The 21,395-nt window shown below is 40.3% G+C and overlaps 1 protein-coding gene across 5 annotated transcripts; it reads left to right on the top strand.

Moving 5' to 3' along the window:
* The first annotated feature begins 59 nt into the window (after positions 1 to 59).
* On the top strand, positions 60 to 21,275 carry shc2 (SHC (Src homology 2 domain containing) transforming protein 2). Of its 5 annotated transcripts, none has more exons than XM_088077803.1 (14): positions 60 to 370; positions 4,943 to 5,762; positions 10,207 to 10,277; positions 13,222 to 13,282; positions 13,577 to 13,696; positions 14,241 to 14,294; positions 14,513 to 14,564; positions 15,014 to 15,140; positions 16,207 to 16,387; positions 16,913 to 17,006; positions 18,184 to 18,363; positions 18,478 to 18,788; positions 18,938 to 19,079; positions 19,610 to 21,275. In XM_088077803.1, the coding sequence occupies exons 2-13, from the start codon at positions 4,986 to 4,988 to the stop codon at positions 19,064 to 19,066; spliced, it is 2,157 nt and encodes a 718-aa protein (XP_087933929.1). In that variant the 5' UTR covers positions 60 to 370; positions 4,943 to 4,985; the 3' UTR covers positions 19,067 to 19,079; positions 19,610 to 21,275. The 5 variants fall into 5 exon arrangements, with proteins under 5 accessions (XP_087933929.1, XP_087933930.1, XP_087933928.1 ...); XM_088077804.1 differs by having other exon boundaries at positions 356 to 370; positions 5,502 to 5,762; XM_088077802.1 differs by lacking the exon at positions 60 to 370 and adding an exon at positions 1,640 to 2,764.
* The last annotated feature ends 120 nt before the right edge of the window (positions 21,276 to 21,395 follow it).

Raw genomic sequence — 21,395 nt, 5'->3', positions numbered from 1 at the left:
GAACCACTCGGCTGTGGAAAACACAGCTCTTCAAACGAGGGACTACGGTTTGCCAACAGTTGGTTAATGTCCCTCTAAATTAATTTATAAAACACATATTCGTCATTATTTTCAGCTTCAGTTTTTTGCCATATTCAAGTTCAAGTAAGTCGATTAAAGAGAAGATATGTGATATATTTGAAAATGTTTCTGGTATTTCGCCCGGAGTTTTCTGAAAGCTAAAACGGCCTCAGTGTGAGCTCTTCTTGTCTTCACTCTCTCTGTCACTCTGCCTGCATTCTTCCCGGGTGCTGCAGCTCAACAACATGCTCGACTGTGGGAGGCGCAGACTAAACACTGCCAGGGTGAAATGCTGGAAGTAGACTACCAGGTAGGCTAGTGGTAAATTCAGCCACTAAACTTTAAGTTTTTGGCCAATATCACTCATGCTGGATTATGCGTTTTTTGCTTTTAGACTTGCAATTAAGGCATATGCGGTGTAGCCACAAAACATTATAAACATGAACCGAACACTGGGCACACAAATTGCAAACTAAATGGTTAAATAAAAGACATTTAGCTGGAAATATATCAAACTTAAGGCCTGAATATGTAAATGTTTGTTTTAAATTACTACAATTTGTGTGATTTTTTTCATCTTAGACTTGTTTCTCATTATTTTGCCTGGCGAATTGTTATTTTAACTTTAATTTGTTGCATGCATGAAGCAGCAGGTGCATATCATTATCAGTGGATTACAGTGGCACAGTGACAGGGGCCCGAAGTGTAAGGGGTCCCCTTGCCCCTCACATGCAAAATATCTCTCAACTTTACAAGCACTGGCGAGTAAGAGACCCAAAATGACCAAAAACAGACACAAATAGACCATACAGAGATGCAAAAGAACTTTGAAGAGACATAAAGTAACCATAAAAGGGGGCAACAACTACAAAGAGACACAAAATGAATAGTGAGACACAAAAGGACAAAAAAAGACAAGATCATTGTGTTGATTTGCCATTGGCTCTTGAGGCCAGGATTATGACAGCAAAAAATGCAATTAAGCATAATCATAATAGCTTCTTGGAGCAGGTATAGTTATATATTTATTATTTATATCCCTGGCTAAATAACAAAAATAAATGAAATCAGCCTATATACTACGATGGAGGATTAGGGGCATTTTAAAGAAAAAAAAGTTAAATTTCGAGAGTAAAGTCATAATTTTGAGAACAAAGTTGTAATATTATGAGAAAAAATTGTAATATTCTGCGAAAAAAACGTAATTTTATGAGAGAAGCAGTCGTAATTTTACGAGGATGAAGTGGTATTTCTACAAGAAAGGACCAGTATATCATGGAAATAAACATATTGCCAGCAAACTGTAAAACAGGCGAATATCCCCTCTCTTGTAGAGATACAACTCTTCTTGCGACAAATGACTCGTATTGCAACTGTATTCCTATAAAATTATGTCTTTTTCTCCCCAAATTCTGACTTTATTCTCATAATATTACGAGTTTATTCTATTAAAAAAATTTTTTTTCTAGTAAAACTATGACTTTAATCTCGGAATATTAGGACTTTATTCTCAATGTTGCCAAAAAGTTTTTTTCCTCAATGAGGCCCTAAAACTCTGTCGTAATACATAAATTAAGTTATCTCACAGTTATTATTTTTGACATGTATTCAATTATACTTTTGTTAGATACCAGGTAATGATAATATCTATATATCAGTTTGTTTCGAGTGCAGGGACCGGAGATGAATTTGTCTTGTCACTTAATAATGTCTAACTATATTTTGATCACTTGCTATAAAAACAGTTATCCATGTGACATATTTCCGCGACTGTACATTCTTTTCTTTACATATTAATAACTTCTGTTATGACATCACAATATCCATACACCGAGAAATGCATTAGTCACCACCAATTTTATTTTCTCTGTAGGCTTTACATAAATATAACACTTTTCTCAGTCCATGATAAATAAACACGTGAAAAATTAACTCTCTCTTTACATTTTAACAAAGTAGTTAGCGGACTGTGTTGTAGTAAGTAACCCATGTTGCTGTTCTTGGTGTAATCTCTATTGTCAAGGTAATGGCTGCTAATGAGTGGTGGTGTATTCACAGCGTGATTTGTTCCACTTGTATATGCAAACTACCAAAGTCAGAAGGTAAATATGTTAACTCTTCACATGCTGAATATCACTGTATAGCCGAGTGATTGAAGTGTAAAATCAGACACAAGTAAAAAATCTATTGATGTTTATGGAAATGGAAGATAATACAATCTTCACACGGTTGCTTTTGCATCTGTTTGTTTAAGATATTTTTATATAGTTTGGTATGAATTAATATGGCTCCATATCTGTTTTCTATGTACAATATGTTGTCAGAGCAGTTTTTTGCACACAGAAAAAGGTACAGAGCGTACTGAGAAAGGCCAGCTACTTGTGGATCTGTCAACATGCATTGATTCCCTCTGGTTTATCAGTAACTTCTCATACTCTGTTGCAAATAAACAAGAGGTGATTGGCTGTTTGGAAGAAGGTGGGATGGCATTGGCATTTCTGATGGTGGTGTGTGTGTGTGAGGGGGTTTCTCAGTGCGTGTGGTTTGTTGTAATGAGGTCTCCTGATTGAAATGAAATTGTTCTCTTTTTCAACCACACCTACAGCATATTAGTACTATTTTTATTGTCCACATTCCTTTCCTCTGACAAAGTTATTGGATGTTCACTGAGCTGGATTTTCTTCTTCTGCAAAACCTAACATAGGTAAGCCTCCTGATGCCTTTCTAAATTTTGTGTTGGTTTCATGCAGGGTAGTGCACAGCTAAAACCTATTCTGATCAATGTAGTTTATTTCCCACTTTGTTTATTTCGGTGTCTTCAGTCAACTTTTTACCGAACAGACAACATAATTACGGGACTCAACAAATCGGAATGACTTGCTTGATTGAATTTGAGCAGCTGACAGGAACATAATGAGCTTTTCCTTGTCTGCGTAGGTGGCGTTAGTCAGTAGATCGCCCCTCTTTTTGCGAAACAGATGACCCTGACTATACTGGGATTTCACAATCAGTGCAGACATTGCTCCCACCTGCGTGCAGGATGTGACCATCACAAGAGGAAACCTCACTTTGAGAATCCTGACCGCTACCTTTCATTACATTTGAGTAAAATAGTGACTTTAGGAAATAGAGTGTAAGTGGTTTGACTGCGAATGAGGAGAAGAGTGAGGCAGAGTGCAAGTGAGGAGCTAAAAGGATCATGCTGAGATGGCTGATTGCTCTCTGGGGAGGTGGATGGGAGGGAAGAGAATTCAGACAGATGGGATAGGGTGGACGTTTTCAGACATGTAGTCCCTTATGAGTGTGGCTGCATTGCTTCCTTTGTTTTTGTCTAATGCTAGGACAAATGGAATTACACTCTAACCCCCCCACATGCACATTGACTTACACAAAGTACACTTTAACTAATTGAATGGGACTCCTGATGCTGGTATTAATTACTCAGATTTATGATCAAGCTTGTAGTTAATATTTCTTTCCTTTTTTATTTTATATATATATATATATATATATATATATATATATATATATATATATATATATATATATATATATATATATATATATATATAAAAGCCTTGGGACTTTCCTGTGTGGTATATTGCCAGATTTCTTACATGTTATTTATGGCAAATGTTACATTAGTTACCAAAAATCTGTTCCTCATTGCTGCACAGAGCAACCTGCTGCGTACGCTACTGTATTGCATCAGAAAGGAAGAATTGTTCCAGAAAAATTGCCATTTAATTCAGGTGTGTAACTACTTAAGGTTTATTAATAAATTAATTTAAAAAATTAAATTGTTTTTTTTTCAGTTAAAATCTGTCTGAAAATACACATTAGCATGAATCCATTTTTATCAAAGATAAATCAGTTAAAAAAACAGCATTTAAATGACAGTCCACAACACTAATGACACGCTAACTGTTTGCCATACTAAATCAGTGTGCGTTCGATCCATAACAAACATATGGGCCAGATAGCTGTATTATAATTTCAAGTATACTGACATTCCTGCGAGCCACAATGAATCATTAGTAACTTTTATGAGCCTCTGAAACCTCACCGCAAAACAAACATGTTTAAATATACGAGTCTGCCAGTAATTATCATTTTAATAGCTTACTATTGCATGCACCATTAAAAGGGTATATTTATATATTGCACTTTAAGCTAACTTACATGTTATTGTAGAGCCAGCCTGATTTGCAACTCAATTTTATACAATATAATAGGATCCCTACTTTGTCTGTCTCTCAGCTTAGTGGCCCTTGGCCTGAAAAAGAGCCCTGATTTAGCTTTGAGTAATACTTACAGTCAAGTAATCTTAGCTATAACAATAATATTATTACCTTTTTATACATTAAGCATTGTTGAGAGGTTTGAAATTCTACAAAGTAGCCGGAAGATAATGCACCGTGACACTGGTTATTAGTATGCTAATTCTCTTTTGTATAGAAAAAAATAGGTGCTCTGTGTATGTGTGTGTGTGTGTGTGTGAGAGAGAGAGAGTTTGACTGTGGTTCAGGCAGATGTGTTTTAGCTAATACAGTCTGAGAGCAGCTGGGCAGGGCACGGCTAATAGACCCAATGACATCATCCAAAGAGAAAGGGAGAGAGAGAGGGAGAGAGACGGGGAGCGTACGAGCGAGCCTGCCTAAGGCAGTGAAGGGAAGCAGGCCAGCTCAGACAGAGAGGAGAGTGGCATGAGAGCGGGACAGTGTGTGTGTGTGAACGGGAGAGGACCAGATAGCATTCAGTTGACAAGGATATAGGACTCCACCTGGAAGATTCTCTCTCTAGTTTTCTCCCCTTCTTCCATTACACCTCTCCCCCTCTCCCCTTCCCCCTTCCCCTCTTTCCCCTCCTCATCCTCTGGCAGTTATCCCCCCTCTCAGCTCCTGCTTCAGGCGGCTCCTCCGGGCATGCTCCTTAAGCCAAAGTATGGCCGCTTCCGCAACGAGTCTGTGACCTCCTCCGACGACCTGATGCAGAGCTTAGCCATGAGCGGCAAAGTTGTGGCCACGCCGGTGGTGTCGTCCTCCGCCACGAGCCTCCCTCTGCCTCCCCTGCCTCCTCTGCCTCCTCTGGATCACGCTGCCAGATCATCCTCCTCCGCCGGGGCTGCAGCCCTGGCTGACTCCCCGTGCCTGGATGGGGAACAGGATGCCACCACAACCTTCTGCATGCTCATCCCTAAGATGCCCCAGTGGAAGTTCTCCAATTCCCTGCTCAGCCGGAGCCCGTCCAACTCCAGCTCCAGCTCCAGCTCCAGCAAGGACTCAGGGAAGGCGGCAGCAGCCCCTTCCCAGGCCTCCGTCTCACATAGCTCATCATCGCACAGGCACAGCGGTGCCGCCTCAGCCAGTGGCCCCGTGGCCAGTCTCGCAGCGGTGCTTAACTCTTGTGACCCCGTGTGTGTCACCCCCTGTTCCTTGCAGGCCATCAGAGGGCAGAGAGCAGTCGCAGCGGCAAACTCGGCCAGTCCAGGGGGGCACGGATTTGGGGCCACAGAGGCCATGGCGAGCCCTGGGGGTTCCAGCAGCTCCAGGTCAGGAATGAACCGCAGGACACGAGTGGAAGGCATGTGGCTGGGGGGAGAGGACTTCACCCAGAAGGGAAGCTTCATCCACAAACCCTCCCAAGGCTGGCTGCACCCCGACAAGAAGATTGCAGGACCAGGGGCTTCTTACATCGTCAGGGTGAGTCTGTGGGCACCTTGTTTTAATGAGTACTGTTTATCTAGCGTAAAGCTGCTTCCTCTTAAGTATCCACAAAAAGAAAAAAACTTTCTGTGGCGCTAACATTAATTAACTGCTTACAGGAATCAGTGATCCACATGATATTAATGACCCCATTTAAAGGTTTCTCTACGTGGGTGGGAAACAAAAGGACACCACAGTGCCAGGCAGTTTGTTATGCAGCTCATGTGGTGAGGGCTGGGGAATACATAATCCATATAGATAGCTTGGTGTGGCTGGTAGGGAGACTGCGTCAGGATAGCACACAGCCGTTAGGGTGGAAAAAGATAAACCATGAAATTATGTGCACAGACTGTAGTGGCGATCATTATTTTGCCGCAGTGTTTACCAAAGGTTGTATGCATTAGATACCTCCACTTAAAACCATAACAACCTGTATTTATAGTGCGTGTAGCCTTCTGTGTGCCTGAGTGTGAGCTCCCAGTGTAAGTGTGGGAGTGGTGCTCTTTGTGTGTGGTTTCGGGATTGTTTACATTCGTGTGTGCAAGGAGACCATAAATTTTTATCCATAAAAATGTAATTTACAATCCCTGAGCATGATGAATCCCAACCGTTAGCATCATCAGAGCTTGGATGATATTTTTAAACTGTTTGTGTTTTTAAAAACAAGGCTACATAAGAGAAATGGATGTAGGTTGTCCCACAAGAGATAAGAATGATTATGAATTAAAAGTAGAGATATCTTTATCAGCATGTATTTTGTGTTTACAAAGGGTTACCATCCCATGTAGACTGCTTGACGTCAATGTCATGATCTCCCCTCAGCGACCCCCCCCCATGCCCGTTCACCTCCGCCCCTCTTGCACTGCTCCCCCCCCTTCCTCCTCAAACTAATGACATGGCTCTTGATTAGCCCAGTCTGGGGCTCAAGCATGCCTTCTAATGGCATTATACAGGCACCATTCATTCCTATATTCAATTACATTTAATCACAGTCATTTGCATCATGTGATGTGGATAAGGACGGTTGGATCGGTATGGGAGGGGTCCGGTGATGAGTTTGTGTGAGCTCTCATCACCATGCAGGGCTTTCCTAGATTAATAACAAGCGCTGCTCTAATGTGTGATTGATATCTCAGTGAATTATCAGCCTTTAACAGTTTATTGTTGCCATCTGAAGCGATAAGTCTAAATGATCTGTGTGAGCTAATGTTTGAAATGCATTTCACGGCAGCTTAAAGCAGTACTATGTGTGCAATTCTGTGGTAAATCTATGCAGGGAGGAGCACTTGCTGCATGTATTAGTGTCAAAGTGACAGTAGATTTCTGCTGCACTGTGCCTTTTTTCGCTCAGCATAGCTACCAGAGCACACAGCTCTCTCTCCCTCTATTTCTGTTTCACTGTCTCTTTCTCTCTCACTCACAGTCACTCCTCTGCTGGGAAAGATACAAATGTGATTCTTAGTATTGCTTTCCTCCTTAACACTTTGTCTTTGTCCATGTCAGGCTGTGTCTCTGGCCTGCATCTGCTATCTTTGACAGCCAGGACACTGCAGCAGCAGCAGCCATCAAACAAAGCACTGCAGCCACCAAAAGCAGCTATCATTTAAAGAGCTACATGAAAATAATACTGCTATCATTTTATGCTGCTCCCTTACAATCTGGTGCCTTTGCTAGTCAAATTGTAAATATCTGTGCGGCAATGTTTTGTTGCTATTGGTGCAGATTCCTGATTTGACTTTTTTATGGTACAGCAACAATTTGTGGCCAGATGCTCTAAAGTCTGCTCTGAGCAGTGCACAAAAGTATGAAATTGGAGGGAATTTGTTGTCCACAATATGAATATTTTACTTTGGCAGGTTGAATTATGAACAGGATAGGACTGCATGTACTAGACTTCAAAAACACCCTAATCAATCACCATGTACACTGTCCAGAAACTGTTTGGTAACATCCAGCTGTTCTCAGTACAGTATCTGTTCATGATCTCCCCAGCCATCGTTACACAACATACATGACTCTTGATCTTGTCTTGCCTTATTGGTAAATGAGAAGCTATTACATAATAAAACTGGGACATTAGGACATTTTCTACACCAGTAAACAATTAAATGGCTAAAACTGATCTCAAGGAAGGCAGCCATGATGCCACAAAGTTTTGAGCATGTTTGTCATTATTATTACTATTCTGAGGAACGCTTCTTGGACGGTCAGTGCTCCTGTGCACCCGTAGAAGTAGCGTGTTTGAGACTTGGCCAAAAGGAAGGGAGTGCAGATAGGGTGATAGAAGAGGGGATGCATTTCATCAGCAGATGAGTGTGTGACAATGGAGGCATTGGCAGGGAGGAGAAGAAAAAAGAGAGACAATTTTCCTGATGGAAGACTTCCCTTCGCCTCCAAATCTGGTTAGAAAGCTCATTAAGCTCTCGGACTCAAGGGTTGCTCTCGCTCTCTCTCTCTCTCTCTCTGTCTCTCTCTCTCTCTCTCTCTCTCTCTCTCTCTCTCCTCTCTTTTCGTGTTTGTTTGTATGGCTGTGGCGTGGTCTGTCTGCTGTCTGTTGCAGTCACTAACAGCCCTGGACACTGCACTGAATAAATATGGCACTGACTGAGCCAAAGTTCTGTTGGAGAGGATATAAATTTTGTAGCACCAAAATACTTTCACAAAGAGTTTATAAATCAGACAAGCTAATATACTACTGAAGAGTTTTACATCAGGAAATGTTTGAGATTTAAGGCCAGGCAGCTTTATGTGTATAGCACATTTCATACAACAGGGGAATTCAAAGTGCTTTACAGAGCAATAAAATATAAAACATAATAAAGCATACAGATTTACAATAAAAGAGTTAAGAGATATGATATAAAAGGTAAAATTAAACACTAAATAATTTACATTTTTCTAATGAAAAAACATTAAAGATAGCAAAAGTGCAGAGAAGAATAAAAAGGTGATTTGAAATGAGATGACTTCTTGTTCGAGAAGTCTTTTCGAACAGGTGAAACACAAAAGGACGATTCATTAATGCGCCCTTTCCCAAGCGATGGTTACACAAACAGTGTGATTCTTTCCATTTATTTGTTTATTTATTGGTTTATTTTTCTCAAAGCTGTGAATATGCCATAGTCAGTCAGTTACATCATCATAAATCGATGATTGCAGGTGAATTGTCTTAGATTCAACTCACCTCTCCATCTTTTAATGTATAAACCTCACAGATTTGTATGCAAATAAGTGCAGGACATCCTCACATGCATTGACTGGATACACAAACACACTCACACACTCACACTCTCAGCGTCCCCAGAGGCAGAAGAAGCTGCAGTTTGTCTGTGATTTGGAGCTCTTAGTGCTGCTAATCTAGTCAAGGTGCTATTAGCACCCCAACCTGACAGCCATTAGGACGCTGCTCAGCTGGCGGCTGCTCGCTGTAGTACACTTTAATGGCTTATATGTGCATTTGAGTCACATTATGATGCACTGTTGGAAACAGTCATGCTTAACAATAGAGGATTGCATAATGTATACTGTCTTTTTACTTTTTTTTTTCTTTTCAGAAGATTTGTAATGCAATGATTAGGGCTTTGGGATATGCAAAAGAAAATCATATTGTCATTATTTTGCAACAAAATGTGCATTTAGTGGAAATGGTCATTACTGCATTTTATTTTCACTGTAATAAATATGAAAATTATAGATAATGTGAATTTTGCTGGGGTCTATAATCACCAAATGTTACCTTCATACCTGTTACCTTCATTCGTGATGGTATGTTGTAACACTTTTATAAAAAAAAATACAGCTCCTGCAATTTGGTGTTTGTTGTTTAGATAAATTGTGCTACCCCAGCCATGACATACTTTTTGACAGATTTTATTTCAAATGCAACATTTGCTATGAATGTTTACAGATGATATATTTTAAACATATAGAGGCTTATTTATTCAGTCAAATACCCACTATTTAAAACTAAACACTCCTTCATAACCTCAGCCATTTCACTACTAAACTCCAATAGAAAAAAGAAAAAGCTCAACCGCCCACCGCACTTTATTTTTCACTCTTGTGCTTATTACATTTTATTGTATGTTGTATTTAATTGCCTTGTGTTTGTTTTTGAGCGTGTGCCTTTACTGTTTTTATTGCTACACAACCAATTTTTCCTCTTGGGACAAATAAAGTTCTGCTTGACTTGACTTATTATGCAAGTTCTCCCAAAGCTGATGACTTCAGTAGTTTTCCACAATAAGTTTTAAGTTCGGCATTTATTTTAGAGTGATCCCACATCCCTCCCATCACATCTGTCCTTTCTCTACAGCTGAGAAATGGTTCCAGCTGCATTTATAACACATGCAAATTCATAGTTATATTAAAAGGAGCATTTAATAATTAAAGCCATATTTTCAAACTTGTTCTGATCTTTCTGTTTGTTTTATTTTTGCAGTACATGGGCTGCATCGAAGTGCTAAAGTCAATGCGTTCCCTGGACTTCAACACGCGGACTCAGGTGACAAGGTACGCTGGTAACCATCTCTATTGGTAGTGATGCGTCAGGAGAATTTGATCCAACATGTATAGGATTAACTCAAGTATCAGCCACTATGATATCAAATGTGCAACCATCGGGGTGTGTCAGTTCTGGGCTGTTACTCAGAGTGAGTGTGGTTAGATTTTAATCTTCTTATTATTATGTCAGCGTGACTTGATTGATGATCTTAACGAATAGTTTCAAACTTGTAGCTTTTGGTTTAAGACACCTTACTTTGCAGATGTGAGGAAACTCAATTGTTGTTGAGAGCATACACAATTTTGAATTTCTTGTAGTTGCAGTAGAAAGTGAACTGGTACTGGTACTGAAGAAAGTGAATTAGCACTGGCAGTGAAATGCCAGTACCAATACAAAAAAGCCTAATCAAAACTAAAGTCACAAGATTTAGCACAATGGCAGCAATATAAGTATATGTGTATATATGTGTGTAACATATAATCATGTATCCCAGTTAAGCAATAGACAAGGCCTCTGTATGTGTGTGCAGTGGTGGTGCATTATGCGTCCGTATAAAACTATACCTCAGGGTCTCAGTATGTCTGTGTCGTGTTGTTATGCCCTACATGTGATGTTATTATTATAAAAGCAGGCCTCTTTGCAATCCTCAGCCTCATGGGAGAAATGCACTCCCTTGCTCCCTCCCTCCACGTCTCTCGCCCTCCTCTCTCTCCTTCACAATCGATCGGCTGTAATCGGAGCCCACCATGCATCCAAGGCTTTAAGTGCAGGGGGGTGGAGGCTGCAGTAGATGGAGTGATAGAGAGGGAGATCTATTATTGATGATGTTTTGCTAATGACTGTGGAAAGCTGCAGTGGTCCCCATGAACGCACCCTGCTGGATAATGTCTGTGGTTGTAACTTCTTGAGGAGGAGGAGGAGGAGGAGGGGGGGGAGACAGTTCAAAAACAAAACAACAAAACAAAACATTAGCAAAGGAGGAGACCATACCAAGCATATGACTACACTGGTTTTTGTTTTAGTATGACCATGGATGGATTACTGAATGGACCTGTTGGACAGAGAACCAGGGGCCTAAGGTGTTAGAGCCCCGTTGGCCTTTACCTGCAAAATTTCACTCAAATTAAGAACCAGGAAGACACTCAAAATGACCACAAAGAGATACAAAGAAACTGTTAAGAGACACAAAAATCAGTACAAAAATTTATAAATTAACAACAGAAAGAGACAAAAAGACCACAAATAGATGCAAAGAAACTGCAAAGAGACAACAAATAATTACAGTGGGAAAAACAATCACAAAGAGACACAAAATTAAATCAAAGGGACACAAAACCACAAAAAGATGCATAACATTTACAAACATAAACAAGAAGAAGGCAAAGTCTCCACAAAGTCTGTTTTTCTCTGAGCCCAGGGGCCCATTGTCTCATAATCCGCACGAGCATGGCATCAGTGAGTTATGATTGTTTTAGTATGTTGGTGATGTTTTGTTTTTGAATCCTTGTAGTTGTTGATTATAGAGTAAGTCATTGTGCTTGCTGTTAGTTGAATTCACCGCACCCTTTGCCATTCAGTAACATGTGCATGGCAGTTTATCAATGACAGCTTTAAAACTGACTTCCAAATTTTAACAGCCCCAGGCCTCTGATTCCTTGGGGAACTTGGGACAGGCCATCTGTCCCACAAGGCCAGAAATCAATGATTGATTGTCTTTAATCAATCAAACAAACTTACTTTATAGGATATTCTTCTTTATGAAAATTGCTGCTGGGTGCAAAAGCAGAATTTTAATGTCAGAATGTGTATTATGGGTCCAGAGCTAGTCTTTTTTCGGCTTGCTGACTTTAACAAAAGTTCACTTGGTTCAGGACGACAACAAAACAATCAGTGCTTTTTAGAATTTCAAAAATGCACTTCACACTCCCAACAGTGCTCTCTGTGTCCTGGTGTTAAACGGCAACACCAGCGATAATGAGGTCTGGCATTTTATTGCAGCAAAGATACAGAGGCTGCACACGAAAACAACAACAACAGCCCATCTCTCTCCTCCTCCTCCTCCTCCTCGTCCTCCTCCTCCTCCTCCTCCTCCCCCCTCTGCTCTCTCATCAGCATGACTCATTCGAACATTGTGGTGTTTTTTCAAAAATCCCTGAGAAGACCTTTACTCGAGATGGGGCCCAGGACGCTGCTTTTTAAATATTTACGAGCCACTTGATAGGGGCAGCTGGGTTCTTGACTGCTGTCCCCGCTGTCCCCTGGCAGAGAGAGCGTGCAAGCTCCAGCCTCAAATCCACATTATGTCTCACTCTCGCCATCAGACACACAGGGGACAGAGGCTTTAAACGGCCATTAGGCGGCCGTTCCCAGGAGTTATAGCAGCTTTACTGCAAAGTTGTATGAATTCTGCAGAGAGAAGTACACCGTAGAGAATAAATGTGAGTTATGACACCCTAAAGAAGCAGCAGAGGACCCCCAACACTTAATTTTGTTAAATTATAGTGTTTCTATTTTCTGAATATGACAGGGAGTTAAACAGGAGTTTGATAAACAATCTGTCGCTGAACATCAGCGGTGAGAACTAGTTTAGTGCTTGTGAGCAGACCTGCTAGAAACCTTTTCTTGACCTTTGAACTGTTGGGGGTCTGTGACCCGTGACCTCGGCCAGAGGGAGGGCACACCGAGCGTCTGTTCATATTTAACACTAGGTTTTTCAATCATTGTGATGCAGCAGTTTTTTGTTTTTTTTTTTGGGGTAGCCTTGAACAATGACTCAGCATTTAAAACTTTCAGTTATACTCCTCACATTGTTGTCACTGGATTGTTCAGATTTGGATGCACAGGTGACAGGAGTCCACATGATTTTTACTTTTAGTGCCTTTTCTATTAAGTCAGTGGCCAGTGTATCCCACTAGCATCTGACCTTTGACCTTTCTTCATTCCCCTAATTAGGGAAGCCATCAACAGGCTGTGTGACGCTGTGCCAGGCGGAAAGGGAGCTTGGAGAAAGAAGGTTAATAGTAAACTTCAAACTTTCTGTGCATGTTTTATGGAACTATACTAAATGTTTTTCTCCTTGCTAGAAAGCTAGATGAGTTGAAGTTGCCTCACGGGTTAGTACAATGCTTTTAAAAAACTTATGATAGTTTATGAAAGTCACTTTTGTAAACTCAATGTCTATTTATCCCTCATAACAAATACAGTAAATACAGGATGGCATTTCAGTTTTCTGAATGTAAGTACAGTGTTAAATATAGGATTGTAATTTTCACTGTGTTCTTGTTTTTTTAAATTATTCCTCATGTAGGCCCAGAACAAAGCCCTCCAGTCTGTTATGGGGAAGAGTAACCTGCGATTTGCAGGCATGAGTATTGCAGTCAATATTTCCATAGATGGCCTTGGTCTGCTTATTCCTACCACACGACAGGTATGATGCTATGACTACTGACAGTTAATCTGCACAAGGATTGGACTGATCTGTGACCTCAAATAAATTGTAATAATTCTTAAAATTTCTTTCTGTGATCATCAGTCCATACGTTATCTCAGCACAGTTCAACCACAAGGCAATTCAAAGTGCTTTACAGTGACGTGAATAGATTAGATGTAAGACAATAAGAAAACATTAAAATTGCATCTAAAAGATAATAAGCAAATAATGCTCCACGGTCGGTTATAATTCGATCCGAGGCATTTCCTTTTTGCTGAAAACAAAAATGTGGATATGAAAATTATACTAATATACTCTAATAGTACTAAACTTAAAAAATCAAAATGTAATGGGATTGCCTCAAAGCTTGTATGTTTTGTACCCTGGTCTGTACTTCAATGAAACGATCTCTTATATTTGGGCATCCCTAGTCTTCTTGTCCATTAGTGTTCTGTCTTCATCCACATGAATCAATGATGACATGTGAAAGCAGAATATTGGCAAACCTCTGCCTCTGTTTTCATCCACTTGTCTCTTTCAGGTGATAGCACACCATCCCATGCAGTCCATCTCATTTGCCTCCGGGGGAGACACAGTGAGTGCAGCATTTCGCTCTCGGCTCTCCTTTATGTTGTTGTTGATGTTGTTGTTGTTGTTGTTTGAATGGACATTTTGGCGGACTGCACATATCTGACCAGATTCCATTTTACTGCTTTCCAATCTCATGACCCGAAGAATCAGTTAGAGCTTTAATTTAGTTATATATGTCTAATTCATCTGGTCTAATTGAATTTATCTTCCTTTCTGTTGCAGGACACGCCTGATTATGTTGCGTATGTGGCCAAAGACCCAGTGAATCAGAGAGGTATGTCCCGAAAAGCCTCTCTTTCTGCTTCACTTCCTGTTTCATAATCACTAATATACAATACTGGATTGTATCTTAACATGGATTACTCAGTGAGAAAATTATTCCGCATGTATTTCATGATGCCACAATTGATTTTAAAAAGTTACATGATGGAATAAATATAACCTTTATTTAACCAGGAGAGCTCGCATTGAGATAAAAAGCCAAGTCAGGAGAATAGGTATCCACAATCTGGAAACAGACTAATTTATTCCTGATGTGAAAGTAGACTTTAATATGACATCTACTACAGGTCTTGATGTATAATATCAGTTACCAGTACATTTGGACAAGGTAGCTAAAGGTAGATAAAAAAAATAAAGTGATTAATACTGTTCTGGGATCTTACTGCTAAAAGTTTGTGGCAGCTGGAAAAAAAACTTCTTTTGTTGTTTTTTCTCCTTCAGCGTGTCACATCCTGGAGTGCTCAGACGGTTTAGCGCAGAGTGTCATCAGTACCATCGGACAAGCCTTCGAGCTGCAGTTCAAACAGTACCTACACAGTCCTCCCAAAACCATGACGTCTGTGGAGAGGTAACGTGCTGCCCAGCCACAATTATGACTTCTGTGATAACATGAAAAGCCTTTAAACATTTTGGTCACTGTCCTGTAAATCTGTGGAGTGGTGGTGCCAAAGTAAACAGTGACTCGCAGCGTATTTCTGAAATAAGAAATAAATAATATCTATTACACTACGCCCAGGGGCCCGTTGTATGACATATAATTTAGAGAACTGAACTTGTTGACACTTTGTCACAATCAATATATATCTGATGATGAATTTGATATGTTAGGATATTTATTTGATATTTTGAAATATGCCCTTTTTTTCTCTATGAACTTTTTTGTACTTTATTGATTTGGTTCTAACTAATTGTTTTATCACCCTGAGAGGTGTAGATGGTTCACCACACATCCTCTTGATGTGCATTATGAATAGTATTGTTTTCACTTCTCATATATTTTAACCTGACGAAGATCTAAGTAAGATCAAAATGTTGTCATTATTATTACTTGTGTGGCATGTGGAAAGTGTGCAAGCATCACCTCTTCTTCATTGTCACAATCAATCACACTTACTTTGACATAAATACTGACCAGGCGTCCTGCATAGAAGAGCTTAGTCGCAATTTCCACCACAAAAAACCTGATCTACTGTACAACTCTCAGATTTCTTTGTTATTTATTACAAGGAGACTTGATACATTGTTCTTGTATTACCTCAAAACCCCATCTTATAATATTGATCCTCACAGATCTTGTCACCTCCTTGACCAAACCTCAGGTGTTGCTTTAGATGCAGGAGAAACTCCAGACTGTTACTCTTTTCTATTCTGGTTTCACATGAATGTCTTCCTGCTGCCAGCAGCAGCTCCAGTGATCTTTGCAGATCTCTAGCATATGTTTATAGATCACTTTCGGATGTGGAGATGTCATTTGATCAGACTGAATCCATTTGAGAACCCGGATCTCCTTGTGAATATCATTGCTAATAATATCATTTTAAAAGTGAAAATAACTCTCAACAAAATTACTGTTTAGATCAGATAAGTTGTGGTATTGATTTTATAGTAGTAATAATTAAATGGATCTTCTTCAGGACTGTCAGGGCAGAGGAGCAGATGTGGGGGGAAGACGAGGACTTCTCTGAGCACGATTACTACAACAGCATCCCGGGGAAGGAGCCTCCTGTTGGGGGAGTGGTGGACTCCCGGCTCAGGCCCAGTGGAGCCCTGCTGGGTCACATCCACACACAACCACAGAGCAAGACAGCAGCACAGGTGAATCTTTAGGCATGCTTTTTGGAAACATTGTCAGGTTTTGGGTGCAACCTCACCGTCTAATGTTATCACCAATGTAATCGAAGCTACATCTGGTCATTATCAAGTAGCGCATAACTTACCTTTACTAGACAGTGAGCTTAACTCTTTGATAGCTTCCTTAATAAACTTATGGCTGATATGTTTCCCTGCTCCTTCCCCTTCTTGCTCCAATGGAATTAAACAGCAGGAGCATGAAAATATACTCCATAACTGTCTTCCTGATGCGCCTGCACCATAATTGCCAAAGATAGATGTGATTAAATAAACCTGGGCTCCTCTGTTGCCTTCTGTGTGAGAGGAATCACTGCACTCTCTCTCTCTCCCTGCAGCTTCCTCAAAAATATGGTGACATGCTGTAGCTAATGTTTCAAATAGAGTGCTTCAAAACTGCATTACGTGGGGGACAAGAGATGGGTGAGCTGTCCATTCAGGTATAGAGAGACAAATGTATTTAGGGTGTGTTCCCTGGGTGTGTGTTTGCAGATGGGCTCACCGGCGAGGAGGGAGCAAGCTTCTTATCCTCCTGGTCAGCTGTGCTATGAACTGCACTGGGACACTGAGACAACGAACAACTCAGGTGAGACACCCTGTGGCAGGACACACGTATATAACGTGGAAAATATGTGTGATAAAATCATTTGTACTTTTCTGTTTATCATTTCTGTGACATATTATGCTATGCATCCGGTCATCTCTGCACTTCTTTCTCTGAATGAAACTTACTGACCTTCAAACACAAAGACAAGTTTAGTTTTTGGACCCTTGTTAAGATCACCCCGATGGAATTACTGCAGGACTCTTGGGATCTTTAATCAGGATGACCTTCAAGATAAACGAATTGGTTGAAAGACTCATGGCTCAAGTTGTTTGTCATCTATGAAAAGAGGGAAGCTTGGAGCGTCCTCAAGATTCCTTGAATTCCATTTAGATTATGACAGTCGTAAATCTTTAAATCACAGTAAAAAAATGTAATTAAAAGTCACATAGCAATGAAATGATAATGAAGTTAGAATCTAGATAATCAAGTTTCATTTGATACAATTTTATTAACCAATATTCATTCTTTTTTGGGGGGGCGGTAACTGCAGTTCAAAATACATACCTTACAAACTGCGAAAGTTAAGGAAGAAAAAGAAAGCTGTGCTTGAAAAGGTTTTTTAATTCTCGTTAGCTGGAGAAATCGATGTTATCTTCAATATCATTTTACCTGTTTTTAAATTGCAGTCATGGTCTTTCTTGGCTTCTGTAGTTTTTTGCTTCTGAAAAATGTACGTTTCAATAGTCGAATTAGAAGAATATCAAGATTCTAATATAGCAGCAAGACTTTTGAAGTTGTTATGTAATGGAGTATTTTTAATGGAATATTCTGCAATAAACACACAGCAGTTCGTATTTTTTGTAGTTTCAATAATTAATAAAAGGTTCCTTTTTCTTTTAAAGATTTCTTTAGGAATATTTGCACTTCAATTAGACCAACACTAGTGACTCCAGAAGCTGCCTGGTGGCTGCATACAATTGGTCTATAATTATGACATAAGCAATACAAATACACTCCAGTACTTACAGCAGTGGGTTCAATTATCTTAGCTTATTTATGGAAATACACCATTAAGTGGTAAAATGATATGTGACGAGGCTCAATATTGCAACTTGTGATTTCAACCAGTTGGGGGAGCCAAAAAATAAGAAACACACTAACACACACTTAAGACACAACCATAGGTCAGAAATGTATAAAAAGCTGTCTTTCTCAGGTATGACATCTGATGGTTACCTGTGTGCTGACGGTCAGCCATCAAGCAGCAGAGATTACGAGGAACATCAGTACGTTAACACCCAGAGTCTGGAAAACCTGGATTCACTGGCACAGGGGCCCAATGGACACAGAGGGCCCAGGGCACCGGACAGTCCCAAAAAGGACCTCTTTGACATGAGTAAGTCCTGTGACACGTTCTGACAGATATAGTGAAGATAAACTCACTTTTTTAATTTGAAAAATTCAGGAGAGTGATCACATTTGTATTTCATGAACATCACTGTCCCTGTAGGGCCCTTTGAGGACGCCCTGAAGCTCCATGAGGCCTGTGGGGGTGCAGCTGGAGGAGGAGGTGTCCGGGTTTTGGAAGACCAGTGGCCCAGCCCTCCACGCCGTCGAGCCCCCGTGGCCCCTAACGAGGAACAGCTGCGCAGGGAGCCGTGGTACCACAGTCGCATGAGCAGGAGAGACGCAGAGAAACTCCTGGTCCGAGACGGAGATTTCCTGGTGCGAGAGAGCACTACAAACCCAGGACAGTATGTGCTAACTGGCATGCACTGTGGCCTGCCAAAACACCTGCTGCTGGTGGACCCAGAGGGAGTGGTGAGTCTGGCATGAGGCGTAAACGGTTTATCAAGAAAATGTTTGCCAGATGTTAAATTTCATCCTGTGCATACCTGTTAGAAGCTTTGTGCAGGATGTAGTGAGCACAGTAACTTACATCCTCCCGTTTTTTGCTGCCCTCCAAACAGGTCCGAACCAAAGACATGTTATTTGAGAGCATAAGCCACCTTATCTCATACCACCTTAAGAACGAGCTGCCTATAGTGGCAGCAGAGAGCGAGCTCCACCTCAAACAGGTGGTCAGGAGGAAACAGTGAGCCACTTGGGACGGTAAGCTGCAGTAAATTACACTGCAACATTGCTTGTAAAAGCCAAGAAATCTGTCAGTGCTCTTTTAAATTCTTTGATTACCTCAGAGACTTTTCCATTTTTAGATTTGGATCGATAACTAGTTTAGCCAGAAAGACTCACAGCTAGCCACCACTGTTGAGGTTCAGCAAAATTTAGAAGAAAATATGTCAGGCTTTAGATGCAAGACACACTTTTTAAATTGACAAAATGTTCAAATATTTGTTTTTCTGTGCATAGGCCAAATGGAAAATGTACCAATTACTTAAAGCCTATAACAATGAGAAAAGAGGATTAAAATGATTTTAATCACTGTTGTTCATTTCCATATAATTTTGGACAAAGCCACAAGGAGCCACTGGAGAGAGGCTAAAGAGCCACACGTAGCTCCAGAGCCACTGGTCGCCTCTTGCTAATCTAGACCAACGACTTGACTGAAAATGACTTGAAATGTACTGACTTGTATTGATCTGTACCTAATACTCTCCTTCTTTGTCTACTATATTTCACAGCAAAATTATTGAGCTCCCATGAAAAAAAACACAGGACAAACACGGAAATAATTTTTCCTGGATGGATGTTAATGTGGAACTCACTGACACTTTTTCTATGAACAATAAGGAAAGCGCGTCATCTGACATCTCCTTGTACTTTCTCTGCCTTTTGCCTACCAGGATCAACCAAACTATCCCTCACCTGTCAGAAACTCCTCAGCATGCAGCTATTAAGCTAACAAACCAGGATCCACAGTTTGACCAATTTCCGAGCTGGAAACATTGTCAGTCATTTTCTAAAATTCAAGCGACGCCTGAAGAAAATTGTGGAACCAAATAAGGATTTGATGCACAGAGAAGTCCCTACAACGCCTGTTATGGTGACGTGCTTCCAATTCACCATGGCTTTCCCAACCAGGTCATCCACTGGACAAATAATGGACAGAACAAAAGTGTCACTTGGTACAGACACTGTATAAAACAAAAAAAAAAGATGTCAGGTTACTCAGTAGTTCATTTCTTTATAAATGCAAGAAATGGAAATACTGTGACTAAAAGAGACAATTGAAGTTTTATTGAAATGTAAAGTTTGTTATTATGTTTTCACAGGTCTGTAGTACCTGACTCTGAGATGGCACAACACTGAGCATGACTCAGTGCTGGATTTATGAAGCAGTCCCACATACTTTTTGTTTCTCAACCATAATCTAGGCACCAAAACCCACTTTAAAAAAAATGCATTCATACCAATCCCATATAGACAGCCAAGTGGTCATACGGTACTTGAAAGTTTCATCATATTTACCATAAATATCATTTGCTTTGTGTTTGTAAGGGCTGTATGTGTTGTTTAAGCCTGTGAACATTACTGGTCAGACTCAAATCAATACCTTGTCCTGGTTTAAAAACTCTGCATACAAACTCAGTATATTCATGCCTGTATTTCCTCCAACTTCAGTGCCTTAAAACTACAGAGACAGGCTTTTGTGTCAGAGTGTATATACTGTGCATTTATGCTCCCTCTTGCCATGCCAATGAATGACTGAACAAACTTCAGGATGATTAAGCTCTTATACATGTGAACAGTCATGTAAGCTGCTCTTGTTTTGGGGTAAATGTTTAATACTGTCTTATTGTGTCATGACTGTTATCGTCTTTAATGTGTGTTCCTCAAAACAGTCCCCTCCTAGAAAGATGGCACTCCTCTGCAGTAATGATTTAAAAGAAAGGGATTTTGGACTTCAAGTTAAATCCTTTATTTGTCCCGGCTCAGGGAAATACATCACTTTATTGATTGTCCTTATCCCACTGTCTGTCTTTACATGTCAATGACTTGCTTGTATATTTCTGCTCTTCGGCTGCAGTGACAGTAACTTAAGTGCCCATTTTTTTTTGCCAATCTAATACTTTTAAATCTTACCAGAGGTAGTTCATCTGCATTTTGCAATTCTCTTTGTGTCTTCAGCAACATATCTTTAATCAGGTCCTCCACTGTTCTTGGCTGCAGCCTCATGGATGCACAGAGAGATAAGGGGCGAGCTGCGAGGCTTTTGGTGAGGTCCAAGTGTGATTATTTTAGATCTACGCCTTTGCTTTCTCAGGAATTTTTTGGATCTGTTCTCCTTTGATTAACTTTAATGGCTTTTTGTCAATAAAACTAATTGAAAAGAGGGTACAAATCAAATGGTAGTTTCTCATTTGTAATGCCTTTATATCTGCCAGCAGGAGCAAACTGTCAGAGAGTGGACACCTTGGCACAGATATAAAAAAAGCCCCCCACATCTTCTACGTAGTAACAAGAAGC

Source organism: Plectropomus leopardus, chromosome 5, assembly GCF_026936395.1.
Source record: "Plectropomus leopardus strain MGB_pleo_1.0 chromosome 5, ASM2693639v1, whole genome shotgun sequence".
Lineage (NCBI taxonomy): Eukaryota > Metazoa > Chordata > Actinopteri > Perciformes > Serranidae > Plectropomus > Plectropomus leopardus.
Note: the sequence above shows the minus strand (reverse complement) of the source record. Positions and strands in the feature narration are given on the sequence as shown.

What these genes read in the sequence shown, in the direction of transcription:
- shc2 (XM_088077803.1), top strand. Translation starts at nt 4,986, where the DNA reads ATGCTCCTTAAGCCAAAGTATGGCCGCTTCCGCAACGAGTCTGTGACC. An exon ending in GGGCTTCTTACATCGTCAGG is followed by an intron (nt 5,763 to 10,206) that starts GTGAGTCTGTGG and finishes TTATTTTTGCAG; the next exon opens with TACATGGGCTGCATCGAAGT. An exon ending in AAAGGACCTCTTTGACATGA is followed by an intron (nt 18,364 to 18,477) that starts GTAAGTCCTGTG and finishes CTGTCCCTGTAG; the next exon opens with GGCCCTTTGAGGACGCCCTG.